The 17933-nt window shown below is 47.0% G+C and overlaps 1 protein-coding gene across 2 annotated transcripts; it reads left to right on the plus strand.

The window, feature by feature from the left end:
• Nucleotides 1-107: 107 nt before the first annotated feature.
• Txlna (taxilin alpha) lies at nt 108-17221 on the plus strand. Of its 2 annotated transcripts, none has more exons than XM_027937136.2 (11): nt 108-217; nt 574-969; nt 1605-1943; nt 3437-3528; nt 5707-5877; nt 9386-9580; nt 11389-11508; nt 11744-11818; nt 12271-12363; nt 12833-12928; nt 13750-17221. In XM_027937136.2, the coding sequence occupies exons 2-11, from the start codon at nt 804-806 to the stop codon at nt 14074-14076; spliced, it is 1674 nt and encodes a 557-aa protein (XP_027792937.2). In that variant the 5' UTR covers nt 108-217; nt 574-803; the 3' UTR covers nt 14077-17221. The 2 variants fall into 2 exon arrangements, with proteins under 2 accessions (XP_027792937.2, XP_027792938.2); XM_027937137.2 differs by having other exon boundaries at nt 790-969.
• The last annotated feature ends 712 nt before the right edge of the window (nt 17222-17933 follow it).

Below are 17933 nucleotides of genomic sequence, written 5' to 3' on the forward strand. Positions count from 1 at the left end.
TAACCCCGACGCATGGAGGGACGGGTAGTCTTTCCCTCCCCTGCTTCCGCTACGCTCCCGCCTCAAAGGCCGCCTTCGTCCATCTTTCCCAGCAAGCTCCACGCCAGCGCCAGCCGCTGATTGGCTGCAGTAAGAGCAGGCAGCCTGCCGGCAGCGGTTACCCGAGGTTTCCGGTACTAGGCCAGAGCGGGGAACGCCGTCCGACGTCCGCGGTGAGGTGAGTACAGCTGCGGTCGGTAGGACCAGAGTGTCAGAGGGCCTGTGGGCCCGGACACATCGGCTACTGGGGAAATCGCGTCAATTCCGTGCGTGGGCTGTAGAGAGGCGGTCGTCTTGCGCATGCGCGGGCGTTCGGCGCGGCTGAAGGGCGCGCGGGGCGTGGGTGGCTACGCGCGCGCGCCCGCGAGGCCCACGTGGGGCCTGGGGGGCGGGGGAGGGGTCGGGACTCGAGCGTCCCGCCACGTCAGTCTGCGGCCGGGAACCAATCCCGCGCTCAGCTTGCGGTGAGGGGGCCGTGTTCGTGCCGGGAAGTGGCTCTGGGAGAAAAGAGGCCTCTTTCCTCACCCCCTTCAGGAGCAGCGCCCCGACAGCCTGCCAGGGCCCGCCAGGGCCCCCTGACTGGCCAGAAACCGAGTACCATTGACTCCCTCTGGCGAAGTCCGGCCAGGTTGTTTGTTGGAAGAAGCTTTGTGCGCCTGGTGTTGGAATTTCTGGTCCAGGCTGTGAAGAATTTGGAAGTCTGGAAAATAGCAAGTGTGTGTGTTTCTAAAGGATCTGCCTCTAACCTAGCATTACAAATCACAATGAAGAACCAAGACAAAAAGAATGGGGCTGCCAAACAGTCCAACCCAAAAAGCAGCCCCGGGCAACCGGAAACGGGACCAGAGGGACCCCAGGGGCGGCCCAGCCAGTCGGCACCTGCGACAGAAGCTGAAGGTTCCACCGGCCAGGCGCCTGGGAAGACGGAGGGTGTGTGCCAGCTCTGCTTTTCCGTGGGCAGGGGGAGGGGTTTATGGTACCAGCCTTGCTCCAGGAGTTAGAGGTTGAGGCCACTGTTTACCCAGAAAGGAGGAAATACCGAGTGGGAGGAGAGAGTGCCCCTTCTGTGCGAGCCCCACGTCTCCTGGGGACATGGTAGAGCCTCCCCTCTTAAGACCTGGAACAGAACTCTTTTGGGAGTAGGTTCTGGCAGGATTTAATCAGGTGGTGTCCAAATGAGACACCCGTCAGCAAAGCAGTGTCCCCACTAGATATACCTCAGTCACCAGTGGGTAGTTGTCCTTCATATTGGAGGCATTTCTAGAACTATTTGAATAACAAGACCTAGCTTTTGAAGGGAAGGAGATGGATTAGAAGTTAAGCTCCTGCTCTATGCCAGCCCTGCCCTACGTGCTGGATACTTAATGTTTGATTTCTCCTGTGCTCATGACATATTTGGGTGGTAGTAAGAAATACGTAAATCATTTTATAAGTTAATAAACTGAGGTTTAAAGAAGTTAGACGACATTTAACCCAAACTAGTGAGTTTGGGTCTGAAAAAAATGCCAACCCATAGCATAACCATCTTACTTCTCACTCTACCTCTTGTTTTTTTCTTGCTGAAGGGGCTCAAGCCAAAGCAGTTCAGTCTGGGGCTCTCCGTGATGTCTCAGAGGAGTTGAGCCGCCAGTTGGAGGATATTCTGAGTACATACTGTGTGGACAACAATCAGGGGGGCCCAGGGGAGGATGGAGCACAGGGTGAACCAGCTGAACCTGAAGATGCAGAGAAGTCCAGGACATATGCAGCAAGGAATGGGGAGCCTGAGCCAGGAACCCCTGTAGTCAATGGCGAGAAGGAAACCTCCAAGGGAGAGCCATGCACAGAAGAAATCCGTGCAAATGATGAGGTTGGAGACCGGGACCACCGAAGGCCACAGGAGAAGAAGAAAGCCAAGGGTCTGGGTGAGAAAGGGCAGCTTTTTGGAATGCTAGTGAGGGGAGGGAGTTTGGTTCTGGCATTCCATGGACTAGCCTGCCCTGCTAGAATTCAGAGGAAAGTTTACTTCTCAGAGCAGCTGGTTTCCATAGTTTAATCAAGGCAGGGGATGCTGGATATTCTCTATTCAAAGCCTCCTGGTCTTAGGAGCAAGTGGGGCTGAAATCCATCTGGTTCTCTTGCTGAGAAAATGAAGAGCAGGAGCCTTTGATAGACTTTTGAGGGGGAAGGGGATGGAACTGGGGATTGAACTAAAGGGCACTCAACCACTGAGCAACATCCCCAGCCTTATTTTCTATTTTATTTAGAGACAGGGTCTGACTAAGTTGCTTAGTGCCTCACTTGGAACTCGAGATCCTCCTGCCTCAGCCTCCTTAGCCGCTGGGATCATGGGCGTGCGCCACCACACCCGGTCCTAGATAGACTCTTGAGCACCACTTCTAACCTGCTATGTGACCTTGGGCATGTCCTTTATCTCTTTGGATTTTAATATCCACGTCTACATTAAGAGAATTGGACTAAACAAGGGTTGAAAACCAAAACCCAGTTGTCTGGATAAGCCAAATTAGACAGGAGGCCTTATGAGGACCAAGAGTGGGCCTGATTGAACCTGATTCAGCCACAATTGCATGCACTAAACTGAATAGCTTAACAAAAGGCAACTAAAGTAGTAGAAACCAAATAAAACCCATCTGTGGGTTGAATTGGGCCTCTGTCACTGGTTAGCAGTTTTCATGATGATTTCTTCAGGCCTTCCAAGGCTAACACTTCAGGAGCCTGGTCTGTGCTGTGTACAGAGGAGGCCTTCAGGGGAGGCAGATGGAAGGCTCCATAATTCAGGCACAAGACAGTAAGGAAAAAGCAGTGACAGTTCAATAGCTGTGCGTATGTGTTTAAAAATCTAGGTTAGGTCCCTGTACTAGTCCCTGTTCCCCTAACTTTTTTTTTTTTTTTAAACACTTAGGACCACATATATGGAAAGGATATTCATTTTAAAATTCACCATTTGGCTACATTTGTTGGCAGAGTTAATTTCTCAAGGAGGCCAGGACTCTTATTCCTACCTCTGTCAGAAAGGCCTTCCTTGCATTGAAACAGTAGCATTAGGTCACCTTTTGTCATTTGGTAGAGAACGCAGTTTTTTCCTCCTCCTAGTGCTACTCAACCAAGGAAATTCCACAAAAATTCAGTCCTTTATTTAATAAGCATTCATTAATGAACACATGCTTTGTGGTGGCACTATGGACACTACTGGTGCTGCAATGATGTGCAGGATTCAGTTGGTTCTAACCTTGTTGAAGCACCTAGTCTAGTAGGGAATGTGGCCAGTTCAACAGGCAAAACAGAAAGTGTGATAGGGGAGGGTTACCTCAGTGCTCATGAGTGTGAGCCTGAGAGTGGGTGAGGGGAGGTGAGCCCTGAGAAGGGGCTATCTACCTTTGCTCCTTTTGCTTTATAGGGAAGGAGATCACATTGCTGATGCAGACACTGAACACACTAAGCACCCCAGAGGAGAAGCTGGCAGCACTGTGCAAGAAGTATGCTGAACTGGTCAGTTTGCCCCTTCCACTGGCATCCCCCTGCCTTTGTAAAGTCAACAGACCACCTGGCATAGGGCTATGTGGGGCAAGTGACTAGCTTAATACCTGTTCAACCTTTCTCTGAACCTTTCCCTCATCTATTAAATGGGAGTCAATTCCCATCCTCCCACTTTAGTGCTAACAATGAGGTAAAACTTCACGTTGTACTGAGAATTGAACTTAAGGGTACTCAACCACTGAGCCAACCCCAGCCTTATTGTATTTTATTTAGAGGCAGGTTCTCACTGAATTGCTTAGCACCTCACTTTTGCTGAGGCTGGCTTTGAACTCCTGATGCTCCTGCCTCAGCCTCCCGATCCACTGGGATTACAGGAGTGTACTACCATGCCTGGCAAATTTTGCATTTCTTGAAAGAAATTTTTTGGGGGGCGGGGGGTTATTAAGGATTGAACCCAGGGTGCTTAACCACTGAGCCACATCCCCAGCCCTTTTTTATATTTTATTTAGAGACAGGGTCTTGCTGAGTTGCTAAGTTGCTGAGACTGGCCTTTGAACTTGAGATCCTCCTGCCTCAGCTTCCCAAGCTGCTGGGATTATAGGCGTGCACCACCATGCCTGGCTTAAAAGAAATTTCTGAAAGAGCAATTCCCAGGTGGTAGAGCCCTACCTAGCTCCTAGTTTGTCAAATTCTATGTGATCTTGCCATAGTGTGCTTTTGGATACATCTTCCTAAAATAAGGAGATGCACAGGGCCATTATCACATTAACAAAATTAATGCTAGTCATTTGCTATTTATTTCCCTTTTTCCTCCAGAGCAGTTTTTCATCTCACTGCCTCTTGTTTTTTTTTTTTTTTTCTTTATGAAATCAATGTATTGCAGAACCAGTTTAATTGTCCTGTATGAGGCATTATTTCTACCTTTATTGTCTTTGTAGTAGCATTTAACTTGTCCCTTTACCTTCGTAGTTCCACTAAGTAAGATGGAAGTTAGCTCTAAAAATTTGATTCAATTGAGGTTCAACATTTGCAAAAATAATTATTCTTAGGTAGTATACTCTGTTTCTTGTAGCATCACAAGAAATACCAAGTGTGGTCTTCCCTCTTTTGGTGTTGAAAGTGTTGACTATATTCAAGGGGGTCAGCCAAATCCCTCTGGACAGGTTTCCCATCAGAATTTGAATTAACAGGTTCATCTGTTAATGGTCATTACCTATTTATTTTATTTAATTATTATTATTATTGTTTACCTATTTTAGAATTCTTTAATTCCATCCACATTTCTTGTAAAGAAAAATTTTTTAACCTTGATTTTATTTATTTATTTCTAAGTGGTGCTGAGGATTGAACCCAGGGTCTCGTACTTGGTAGGCGAGCGCCTTACCACTGAGCCACAACCCCAATCCCTCCATCCACATATAACTGGTTATTCTGTTCTGGAAGAAATTTGTCTGGAAAATGGGGGCAATCATAACCTGGCTAATGGGATTATTTTAATAACTAAAATAAAGATATAAAGGAAATCACCTTGGGCTGGGTATGTAGCGCAGTAGTAGAGCACTTGGCCTGGCCTACATGATGCCCAGCATCACAGAGTAAAAAGAAGAAAATAACCTCCGTTTTGGATAATCTGGCCAGGGAAAGAAGTTAAGGACTTTCAGGCCCAGGAATCACAGTTGTCTGTTGATACTGAAATAACCAAAAATGAGAATAGGAATTGTGTAGAGAACAGGAGTGAACCAGAACTGAAGTCTGGGAGGAATTAGAGGCAGCAATAGGGTCTGTGAATGTGTCTGAGGTGGGGTAGCTGGTAATTTCATCATACTGGGAGAGTGTCCAGCAAGTTGGGGCCATGCAGTGGTCTGATGTATCTTGAGAATTCTGTATCTAAAGTCAGAGCTAGGATAGAAGCTGATCTGCTGGTTGTGTTACCTTACTGGTCCTAGTGAGTGTGCATTCCTGTATTCCTAAGATGGACCCTTGAGTTAATGTGAGGAATTCACAGGAGGAACATGTAAATCACCAACATTGTGGGCCTATAAGATAAGAGTTCTCCTGGCCTGAGCTGCTTCATCTGGTGTCTGGGGATAGGCCAGTGCTCAGCTCAGGAGTTCTTGGAGCTACATAATAATCCCCATAAGGAGACACCTCCCCCCTGCCCCAGGTGTTCAGTGTCCTCCCTATCCCCAGCTGGAAGAACATCGGAATTCACAGAAGCAGATGAAGCTCCTGCAGAAGAAACAGAGCCAACTGGTACAAGAGAAGGACCACCTGCGCGGGGAGCATAGCAAGGCTGTCCTGGCCCGCAGCAAGCTTGAGAGTCTGTGCCGTGAGCTGCAGCGGCACAATCGCTCCCTCAAGGTAGGCCAGGGGGCCTCTCTCTGATCACTGGTCTTTGATTGGCTTTCCCCTCAAAAAGTAGTGTAGGTTCACATTATACAAACACGTCACATCCAGTAATGCCCCACCTTCAAGAGAACTGCAACCATTGACATGTACTTGTCTTGAATAAGGTAAAGGTTAAGACAACTCCAAATGCAGTGACCTTAGTATTTCTCAATTAGATGGCAGTCCCATCCTGTGTTAGTCACCTTTCCCTTTTTATAACAAATACCTGAGATAATCAACTTAGGCCTGAGGGGAAGGCAGGGCAGAACAAAACTGCTCACCTCAGTGCTGGGAAGAGGCCACTGGTCCCACCAACCCCTTTTGGGACATACTTCCAATGACCTAAAGATATTTCAGTAGGCCCCACCTCTTTTTTTTTTTTTTTTTTTTTTTTTGATAGAACTGGGAATGGAACATAAGAATGGTCTTATGCATACTGGGCAAGCACTCTGCCACTGAGCTATACCCCCAGCCCTTTTTATTTTTTTAATTTTGAGAGAGAGTCTCACTAAGTTGCCCACACTGGCCTCAAATTTGGGATCCTCCTGCTTCAACCCCTTGAGTAGCTAGGATTATAGCCATGTGTCACAGCATCTGGCTAGGTCCCCATCTCTTTCTACTAGTGCCACACTGGGGACCAAGCCTTTACTACATAAATCTTTACAGGGGACAAAAATCTAAACTATAGCAACTACTAAGCAGATATCCAGTGCTTATCTCAGAGATTATTAGGATCCTGGATCCTGGATCCTGGGGTCACTGTGGTTAAAGCCTTGTTACTACCATGTCAGCAAGATAGGGGGTTGGTTGGTTGTTTTTGTACTGGGAATTGAACTCAGGGACACTCTACCACTGAGCCACATCCCCAGCCCTAATTTATATTTTATTTAGAGACAGGGTCTCACTGAGTTGCTTAATACCTTGCCATTGCTGAGGCTGGCTTTGAACTCATGATCCTCCTGCCTCAACCTCCTGAGCTGCTGGGATTATAGGCATGTGGCATCACACCCGGCAGCAAAATAGGTTTTGTGCATATATCCTCCCAAGTTTTTATATTTCTTATAGAATTTGAATGTGAATATACAGTGTTTTGCAACTTGTTTTTCTTTGTCCATTCTAGGATTGAATCCAGGGGATTAAGCATGTTAAGTAAGCACTCTGCCACTAAAATATATTCCCAGCACTTTATATTGAATTTTATTTTGGGACAGCCTGCCAAGTTGCGCAGGCTAGCCTTAAATTCATGTAATTCAGAATTCAGAATCCTCCTTAAATTCAGAATCCTCCTGCTTCGTCCTCCTGAGTTGCCAGGATTATAGGCATGGGCCACTGAATTTACAGTGTTGCACACCTGTTATTCCAGCTACTCGAGAACCTGAGGCAAGAGGATCACAAGTTTGAGGACAGCCTGTGCAACTTGCAAGACCTTGTCTCAAAAAAAATAAAAAGGGCTTAGGTTGTAGTTCAATAGTAGAGTACACGGGCTTTGGTCTCCAGTACTGCAGCAAAAAGTAAAATAATATAAATTTATTAAAGGTGACAAAAGTAAAGTTTTACCTATAGGAGATAGATATATATATATATATATATATATATAATTTTTATTTTTTTATATTTTTTTTGTAGTGCTGGGGATTAAACTTAGAGGCATGTTACCACTAAGTAACATCTCTAGCCCTATTTTATATTTTGTTTAGAGACAGGGTCTCCCTGAGTTGCTTAGTACATCACTTTTGCTGAGGCTGGCTTTGAACTTGCAATCCTCCTGCCTCAGCTTCCTGAGCTGCTGGGATCACAGGCATGTGTGCCACTGCTCCCAGCATATACCATTCTTTTTTTTTTGTCACTTTATATAATGTCTTATTTTTTTCCTCTCGGTTCATGCAGCAATATCATTCTTTTTTACAGCATTGTTGGGTGGATATATGTGTGCTTTTCTTTTCTTTTCTTTTCTTTTTTTTTTTAGAGAGAGAGAGAGAGAGGGAGAATTTTTTTTTTTAATATTTATTTTTTAGTTTTCGGCGGACACAACATCTTTGTTTGTATGTGGTGCTGAGGATCAAACCCGGGCCGCACGCATGCCAGGCGAGCGCGCTACCACTTGAGTCACATCCCCAGCCCCATGTGTGCTTTTCTTTTTGGTACTGGGATTCGAACCCAAGGGTGCTTTACTACTAAGGCACGTCCCTAGCCCTGTTTTGTTTTTTTCCTTTTTTTTTTTTTTTTGAGACGGGGTCTCACTAAGTTGCTTAGGGCATCATAAAGTTGCTGAGGCTAGAGTTGTTTCCAACTTGTTTTTTAAGGGGCCTTAACCACCAAGCCACATCCTCAGCCCTTTTGTTTTGTATTTTATTTAGAGTCAGGGTATTGCCAAGTTCCTTAGGGCCTGGCTGAGTTGCTGAGGCTGGCCTTGACCTTTCGATTCTCTTGCCTCAGTCTCCTGAGCCCCAGGGATTACAGGCATGCACTATCACATCCGGCTTCCAATTTTTCATGATTACATAGAGAGCTACAATGAAAATTCTTATTGTATATATCCATAGGCATTTATGTAGAATTTGTAGGATAAATTGCATAAGTGAAATGGCTGGGTCAAAGACTATGCACATTTTAAATTTTAATAGATTTTTCTAGATTGCCTTTTTTGGGAGCAGGGAGGGTACCAGGGATTGAACTCAGGCATTCGGCCACTAAGCCACATCCTTGGTCCTATTTTGTATTTTATTTAAAGACAGGGTCTCCCTGAGTTGCTTAGTGCCTTGCCATTGCTGAGGCTGGCTTTGAAGTTGCAATCCTCCTGCCTCAGCCTCCTGGGCCACTGGGATTACAAGCATGCCCCACTGCCCAGTTTAGATTGCCTTCTAATGAGGTGGCAGTATATCCCAACCAGCAATGTCTGATTGTCTAATTTTATACTATTCTATTACCCTGGGTATTATTAACTTTTAACAACTTGCTTTCTGGGGTTTCAGGGAAGACAGAAGCACATTAAAACAGGAATGCTTAATCTGGAGCCAGGTGGAGTAGCACATAGTTGTAATCTCATCTACTTAGGAGGCTGAGGCAGGAGTATCACAGGTTCAAGGCCTTTTTGAGCAACTCAGTCTCAAAAATTTAAGAGAGTTAGAGGGTGCTGGGGATATAGCTCAGTGGTAGAGGTTTTATCTAGCCTTCATGAAGACCTGCTTCAATCCCCAGTACTGCCAACAAAAAGAATATCTAAAATACTTTCTCTGGAGAATTTAGGAGGTCTAAGCTGTTTCAAAATGTAGCTGCATTTTTTCAGGGAATTTCATTGGATATTAATTGATTTACAGAGGGGTACATTAGGAAACATCATTGAATGACATCCTGCAGCCTGGCTCCAGGCTTGGTGGCAGAGAGGGCTCTTGGCACAGATCCCTGTGGGATAGTTGTGGGAGCCTTGTGTTGCTGGCTAGGGAACAGTGGATGATGATGCTGGGCTGGCTTCTCTGCCCAGGAAGAAGGTGTGCAGCGTGCCCGAGAGGAAGAGGAGAAGCGCAAGGAGGTGACTTCACATTTCCAAGTGACACTGAATGACATTCAGCTGCAGATGGAACAGCATAACGAACGTAACTCCAAACTGCGCCAGGAGAATATGGAGTTGGCTGAGAGGCTTAAGAAACTAATTGAGCAGTATGAACTTCGAGAGGAGGTGAGGTTGTCATGGATAACAGTGGTGACCATCAGATTGTGAGGCTCTTGGTGTATGCTGGGTACTAAAGCAGCACACTTCAGTCTTCATTCCAATCTTCCTCCTCCCTTGAAAAGGGGAATGGTATTCCTCATAGATGATAAACTTAGGTTGGAGAAGAGACCAGCCTACAACCACACAGTTCACAGTTCCTGTTTTAAAGAACAAGGCCATGTATCTGTTTGAGTTAAAACTATCCACATTTTAAAATGGAGGTGTGTGGTATACCTCCAGCAAAGCTTGAGGCAGCACCTCCAAATCAGACACTTTAGCATTGAAACTTCTAGATACTTCCCTAGATTATAAATAGGTTTACAGTGGTACATTTGAAGTTTGACTGGCAGATTTTGGTATTTCAGTTTTCAGAACTTTTTATTTCATTTTTATTTTTTGTGTTAGTGGAGATTGAACCCAAGGATCCCACATGCTAGGTAAGAGCTCTATACCTGAGCTACATCCCCAGTTTGTTTTTTAAGGCTTTTTGGAATTTGGAATTCCAGGGGAAGTGCTGGACCTGTAGTAGGTATGGAATCCAGGGGATATATCCACTGATATGTGTGCTGCTTGGCTGCCCCTGCCACTTGGAAGGTCAGGGTGTCCCTACCTTGGCTAACATTGGCTGCTGTAGCAGGCACTTGAAACATTCAGTCCCTTTTGCCAGTCATGTGTTTTCTGGTCATGAGAAGGGAAATGTGCAGCTACCTTACAGGCCTGGCTGGGGACCTTCTCTGAACCAGGTGCCTAGGGGGATATAGGCAGGACCTGCTCTCTTGAGATTGCTTGTCAGTATTGTGATTGTGTTGTACAGGACCTAGAGGGGAATCCTTGACCCACCCCTTAATTCTTTGTTCCTTGGGGGAAAGGCTGCTTGTAGTTTGAGGGGAGTTAGTCTGGTTTGGGCCCTGAGCTCCGAGAGACATGAAGTCTTTCTGGGCCACTAGAGTGAAGTACCACCTCCCAAGAATCTGAGGATCCTCTCTCCTTCCTTCCCCCAAGGCTGAAGGACTTACTGTTGCCTATGGAGGAGGAGATGCAGGTCAATCAGGCCCTGCAGCTTCTCACTGCCCTCCCTAGGTTCGAGTATTCCCACCTGCTCCTTCTGAGCCTCTGAATTTTAGATCACAGGTGACTGGAACTCATCCTTTCCCATACTGGACCTGTCCTCAAGATACCTTCCCTTCTCCATCTGAAAAATAGATTCCCTACATCCCTTTTTTCAGTAAGTCCAGGGGATTTTACCTTCAAAGTAACCTTTGAGTGTATCACCTTCTCCATCCTTCTCTGAACTGAGGTCCCCAGAGCTCCTCCAACAGTTAAGACAGCCATTCCTTGAGATGCATGGTCTAGTCGTTGTCTATAGAAATGGCAGTTCTCTGCCAAATGAGCTAGACTGTTCGTAGAAGTGCTACTTTGCCCTTTCTTCCCACTTACAAGAGAGTCGGGGACTACAAACGTGAGGACTGCTGGCTCCATGAGGTGGTCAGTCTTGGAGCCAGAGGTTTGAGTGTATTAATTGCTTGGCTTCCTGGAATTAATTCCAGTCATTAACCCCTAAGCTTGCCCTAGTCAATCTCAATGGAAGAGAAACCAGGTGAAGTTGGGATGTTGACCATAATCTTGGTACATGGGGCCCACATCTTGTACATGTTGTTGAAGTCCAGTGTGTCAGATCATGATGGAGGTTAGGCAGTATGCCTGGTCTATGGATGGGGCCTCCTTGAGAAAGGGAGCTCCTAACGTGCAGAACCCTCTCACCATCTTACCTGCAGCATATTGACAAAGTCTTCAAACACAAGGACCTGCAGCAGCAGCTGGTGGATGCCAAGCTCCAGCAGGCTCAGGAGATGCTGAAGGAGGCAGAGGAGCGGCACCAGCGGGAGAAGGATTTTGTGAGGCTCAGGTCCCAGGACTGGGGTGGGGGGAGGGTATAAGGTGGTGGGATAGGTTCTGGTGCAGCTTGGAATCGACTTTGTATTGATGGCAAATTGTTGCCTGCTAGTCCAGTCAGTTGCCCATACAACAATCTAAGAGCAGGTAGCCTCAGTGAGGTCAGTGCTTGTAGAAAAGAAGGCCAAACAGCCCCTGGAGCTTCTGACAATGTCTGGGATTCTGTCTTGGAAATAGCTCCTGAAAGAGGCAGTGGAATCCCAGAGGATGTGTGAGCTGATGAAGCAGCAGGAGACCCACCTGAAACAGCAGGTAAGATAGTGGAACCTGACCCTGGGCCCCATCCTGGGGGTAGTGAAATGGGACCTTCATTCTAGAAGTAGCTCTGCCTAGATTGCTATGTGACCTTGACTGAACCTTTGTTCTTGATTGCACCTCTGTGGTGGTGACCAGGTAGCTAAATGAACTCAGGACTTCATTCCTAGCTTGAAAGTTGTGTTGCTTTTGAGAGGAGATGGGGACAGAAGTTTGTCAAAAGTGGGGGGATCTTGATATTTTGAAATCACTCCAAATCTTAGTTTCCAAATTTAGCATTTTGTATTTATCCTTCCAAATACATGTTTGTTTTGTTTGTTTATTTGTTTTACTGGAAAATGATATCTGAATGCAGTTATTGGGTCAAAGGGCCAGAGAGGTCTGAGTATATTGACCAGAGGTACCTTCCAGAGAAGCCCAGTCTTACATGTGGGTTTCTTTCTCACCAGCTTGCCCTGTACACAGAGAAGTTTGAGGAGTTCCAGAACACACTTTCCAAAAGCAGTGAGGTATTCACCACGTTCAAACAGGAAATGGAAAAGGTAATGATAGTCTAGACCAGGTGTGGCTGCTGAATTGAACATGGAATCTGCCGTCAGAAAGCCCCCACTCCATGGGGCCTCCTGGGAAGCTGTTCATAGTTACTGTGATTGATATCTATAGGGAGCTATCACAGCCTTTTCACCCTGGAGGAGGGGTACTCTGACCTTATATGTGTGTGTCTATGTGTTGTCCTGGGGATGGTGAGGATGGAACCCAAGGCTTGAATGTAATAGGCAAGCTCTCTACTGCTGAGCTACATCACCAGCCCTGATAATGGACCTTTTTATCCTGGGCCTTGTATGTGTTAAGCATGCATTCTACCACTGAATATACCCCCAGCAATAGACATTTAACTTGAGATTTCCTAACTGCGAGGTGGCACAGATGTGATGATCTTTCCCCACTTTGGAGACAGATTCATAGATAGCCCAGCTCTGACCATTTCCTTCCATCTATCATGTAACTCAGATGACTAAGAAGATCAAGAAGCTGGAGAAAGAAACTACCATGTACCGGTCCCGATGGGAGAGTAGCAACAAGGCCCTGCTTGAAATGGCTGAGGAGGTAGGTAGAGGGTGACTGGAGCTCGGGGCAGGGATGCAGTGTATTAGGCTCTTTTATATTCTGCCAGCCGGTGACTGCTAGTGTGAAGTGGAACTGTATTCCTGTGTATGTCTCTCCAAGTTCAAAGGCAGTATTCCTATTCCCAAAGGGAGGTGGTGAGCCCCATGGTAAGTCTGCAGTTGAACCCCAGGGAGCAAGTGGAAAAATAGGTTGAAGAAGCAGAAAAATTAGGGGTGTCAGTGATTCATGTGGTTTGCATACAGAGCAGCCCAGATAATTTTACTTTGTGGCTTATGGTATTAAAGAAAGGAGCTAACTCTGATGAAACACTTACTGTAGACCAGACTTGCTGAATGTTTTGTTTTTTACCTTTTTTTTTTTATATTTATTTTTTAGTTGTAGTTGGACACAATACCTCTATTTTATTAATTTATTTTTATGTGGTGCTGAGGATTGAACCCAGGGCCTCACATGCGCTAGGCGAGTGCTCTACTGCTGAGCCACAACGCCAACCCTAGCTGAATGTTTTAGATATGCCAGTTCACTGAACCCTCTCTTGAGACCTAAGGTTCGTGTTAAGAGTCCTGTTTACAGATGAGATAAGCTCAAAAAATAAGTGTTTTGCCAAGGTCATCTGGTAGAAACTGGAGGAATACATTGTCTAACAAAGCCATGCCCCTTCTCTGTACCATACTACCCCCAGGTGATAGCCAAGCCATAGCATAACCAGGGCTGTTTACTGTAAGGGGCCGGCTTTTGACTAAGTGGTAGTGAGGTGAGAGATTGCTGGTTGGTACTGAAGAACCCATTTCTCTCCATAGAAAACACTTCGGGACAAAGAGCTGGAGGGCCTGCAGGTGAAAATCCAGCGGCTTGAGAAGCTATGCCGGGCACTTCAGACAGAGCGCAATGACCTGAACAAAAGGGTACAGGACCTGAGTGCTGGTGGCCAGAGCCTCCTCACTGACAGTGGCCCTGAGCGGAAGCCAGAGGCAGCCCCTGTCTCCAAAGAGCAGGTTGGCGAGGGGCCTGGGGTTCAAGCACCCAACTCCCCAAGGGCCACAGAAGTTCCTGGCTGCTCAGGAACACCATCCACAGAAGGATCAGTCCATACAGGGCCCCAGGAGCCCACCTCTGCCACCGCTTAGAGAGCCTGGTGCTTGGGGTGTGCTGGGAAGGGAGCAGCAGCTCAGCCAGGCCTGGTCCATACAAGGCTCCCATGCTAAGCAGCCCAGTGCTGAGGTCAGGGTGTTCTGACCTGGCTGGCATCTGATACTTGGCAATTTTGGATTTTGTGGGTCAGTTTTACATATATATGACATAAGTGCAAGACCTCATGCATTTATGTCTGTACGTGTACATTGGGCTTGCATTGAGGGTGGGGTGTACGGATGAAGTCAGTGGCTTTCCAGAGCCCTGGAAATCCACAAAATGGCTGCAGACAGGTGTTTACCGCCACTACCCAGTACATAGTACTGTGTAGCAAGTTTGTATGATGAAAGTTCTTGTTGTACACCTGCCAGGTTCATTGTGAGCTAGTGAATCTCATAGAGGCAGTGTCATCTGTAGCTGCCATCACAGTAAGCTGGCAAGACAAGTGACATGAGTGTTTCCCTGCCTAATTTGAGGCTCATACCCCTCCCAGCCCTTCAGAGCTCATGACAGGTGATAACACCCAGGCCAGTCTGCATTCTTTGTGAGCAAGGCTTGGGCGGCCTGGGTTCTCGTAGCTCCCCTGGAGGCTCCATTGCTTTTTGTAGCCCGGGAATGGTGCCCATGCTCAAGAGTCTTGGCAGGGCACTTGGAGTTGGTGGTTGAGCTGCTTTACTGCCTAGGACGAGGCACCTGGAGAATGTTTCTCTGTGGGATGATGTGCTGTTTGGGAGCCCCTTGGGCACTGCTTCCCCTGCCCTCTGATAGTGCCAGGACCAGGCCAATGTTGCTTCTCAGTAGCCTTATCATTCACAGGTGCCTCTCTAGCCTGCACAGATGATTGACAAGAGATCACCCAAAGGATTCTTTCTGAAGGTTTTTTGTTTTGCATGTTGATACTTCATACTGAGGATCTTCTGAGGAAGGAAGCGGGAGGGTGCTGTAGCAGTGGTACTGGGTGCCTGGCCTCCATCGTCCCACCCTTCACCATCCCACCTGGCTCCCTTGCCATGTTGGTGCTGAGGTTTCCTGTTTGGTAAGATCAGATTATTTAAGAGAAATGAAAGAGCTTCTTATGGCTTTGCCACAAGCTTGCCTATGGGTTTCAATCTTGGGAGGCTACCACTGGTTCCTACCACCATTGTCTCCATGCAGCAGCAGCTGGGCCCAAGGGCCAGCTGCCCTCTTGGCTTTACGGGTCTGTTTCTGCTTTCCTGACACCCCAACTGTGCAATCCTTGAAGATTCCCTGACACCTCCTTGCCCAAGAAATGAGTCCTTGGGATTCCACCTCTTCTGTGTGGGAGCCCCCAGTTATTGTCTGATAGGTAAAGAATGAGATTCAACAATAGACTGAGCCCTGGAAATCCATAAAATGGCTGGAGATGGGTGTTTACCACCACTGCCCAGTATATAGTACTGTGTAGCAAGTTTGTATGATGAAAGTTCTTGTTGTACACCTGCCAGGGTATTTGCCACTCTTTGTACAGAGCAGTTTCTTGGGGCAACAGAATGAGTCTTGGAAGCAGGGCTCTGCTGGGTCTCTAGTGAGCTAAGAGCCTCAGACTAAGATAGGATGGGTAGGGTTTTGCTTCTTGATATACTTCTTTGAACTAGTTTATTATTCCACAGGTCCCTTCATCTTCCCCTAGCCCTTAACTTAAATTCCCCCAGATAAATAGGTTCATGAAGAGTGTTATATAGTCCTGAATCATGTTGAGACTTAAGAGATGGCAAATGAATCCCACCCCTCTTTCCCTTGGGTATCACTGATCCACTTCACAGTGTGTTCTGCTAAACCATAGTATATTCTTAATTCACTCAGTATACCCCAGCAACAATGTAAGTAAGTCTTTGCCATCCTTGGCTGAGATCTGCTCTCCTGTGGAGAAGTGTTTTCCCAAGATCTTTTCCTTCCCTTCTTTGAAGTCCCTGTGTTTGGTGTGTTCCATGCCTCTGCTGGCCCCAATAAGGCCTCCCTTCCCCGGCCCCTGTGCCAGGCTGAGGTGTGGAACTGCCAACTCCACAGAGGGTGTGCTAGATTACAGAGGTGCCGAGAGGAGTCAGAGCTGCCTTCCCCCTTGGAGAAAGTGGAAAGGCCAACAATGGCCTACATAATTGCCTGCCTCACTTCAGCTACCTCTTAAAGCCCATGGGGGGTTAGGTCTGTTGGATCCCAGTGTGATGGGATGGGAGGCTACAGTGTGTAGGTGGCCCCAGCTGGACTCCTCCAGGTCAGGACCAGGTGGAACCTTGGCTCTCAGCTCCACACATTTCTAGGCACCCAGATCAATCTGTAGATGGGGATTTCTTTTTCTTCCTCTCCATTGACCAAATCTTACCAATCACTACAGCTGCTCTGCTCACTCTGCTTTCCAAAGTCAGCCTGGGTGCCACTCTAACTGGCCAGGAGTCTGGGCCAGATGTGGGGGAGGTGGCCTGTCCATGAGTGAGGGCCAGTGCCTTCCTCACCCAGGTGAGTCCCATGCACATAACCTCAGTTTTAGGACCAAGAGCTGTGTTGGTTTCTTAGATTGTTAGTTTTCCCTCCAGGGGACCACAGTAGGTGAGGCTTAGAGCCTAGCTGTTGGCTGTGCGAACATGTGTAACTCATGTTCAGGACCTTGTCCAGCTGAGAGCTTCATGCACACCAGATTTTGAGAGGTGTCAGCAGCACTTTTTGTTTGTTGTTTGTTTTCCATGAGATTTTTGGACCATGGGCTGAGCTCAGGCACTTTGTGTACGAATGTTATTTCTGTAAAGACGGTTATTTAAGCCTCCTCCATTCCCACCATGTTGGCCCTGCCAAGGACTGACTGAGAGGCCAGTGGAGCTGCCCTGTGCGGGGAGGCTGAAGCCTGCTGAACTGCTGCTCCAGCCCTCACCTTGCACGGCACAGGGTTGATCACTTGGGACAGCCAGGCATTTGCCCGCTCCTCTCACTCTGCCTAGGGAGGGAGCTGCCTGTGTTCCTATAACTGCTTTCCTTATGGTCCATCCTGGCCACCCAGACTTGTCTGAAGTTGTGCTGACAGCTTTTTGGGGAGGGGGGGAATTAATCTCCTTTTGGTATTCACAACAGCCAGGGACTTTATTGATGTATTTTAAACCACATTAAATAAAGAGTCTGTTGCCTTACTTATTCCTCTCTTGCCTTGTGGTCATTTGATGTTTTTGGATACATCTGGTCCCTGCCATCATCACTGATATCTGGATCTACTGCAAAGTGGCTATGGCTATGCCTAGCATCCTTTACCTTCCAGTGTTTCCTCTTGCCTTTTGGCAGTCACCACAGATTCAGGACACTGACATTTACTTAAGCTGCCTTTGCCCTTGGCAAAGTTAGCATGTGAGATGATTTTTTTTTTTTTTTCCACTCAAAAAATCTCCCTGAGCCAGGCACAGTGGTGCATACCTGTTAATCCCAGCAGCTTTGGGAGCCTGAGGCAGGAGGATCACAAATTGAGACCAGCCTCAGCAACTTAGTGAGACCCAGTAGTCTTTAAAAAAAAAAAAAAAAAAAAAAAAGGCTGGGGATGTTGCTCAGTGGTTAAACACCCCTGGGTTTAAAAAAAAAAAAAGATTGTCCCTGGCGTCTGGGGGCTCACAGACTAAAGAAGGGAAAAGGTCCTTTTAGGTATGGAAAGGCCAATGGTACTACATGGGAGCAGAGAGGAGGTCCTTGCCCTCTTTGGCAAGGGAGAGGGGTGGATATCTAGAAGGGCCTTCTGACCTGAATGGCAGGCAAATGATTGACAACTTCATGTGGTAATTAGGCAATTAACCTGGAAGTCCAGGTGAACTTATTAGAGGGTAAGGGAAATGAGGCTAGGGGCTCAAGCTTGTGCACCAGG

The sequence above is a fragment of the Marmota flaviventris genome, chromosome 10, assembly GCF_047511675.1.
Source record: "Marmota flaviventris isolate mMarFla1 chromosome 10, mMarFla1.hap1, whole genome shotgun sequence".
NCBI lineage: Eukaryota > Metazoa > Chordata > Mammalia > Rodentia > Sciuridae > Marmota > Marmota flaviventris.

Bases quoted from the DNA above. Each gene is read 5' to 3' on its own strand.
- Txlna (XM_027937136.2), top strand. From the start codon at position 804: ATGAAGAACCAAGACAAAAAGAATGGGGCTGCCAAACAGTCCAACCCA. The intron at 970-1,604 runs GTGTGTGCCAGC...TTCTTGCTGAAG, and splicing joins GGCGCCTGGGAAGACGGAGG to GGGCTCAAGCCAAAGCAGTT. The intron at 9,581-11,388 runs GTGAGGTTGTCA...TCTTACCTGCAG, and splicing joins AGTATGAACTTCGAGAGGAG to CATATTGACAAAGTCTTCAA.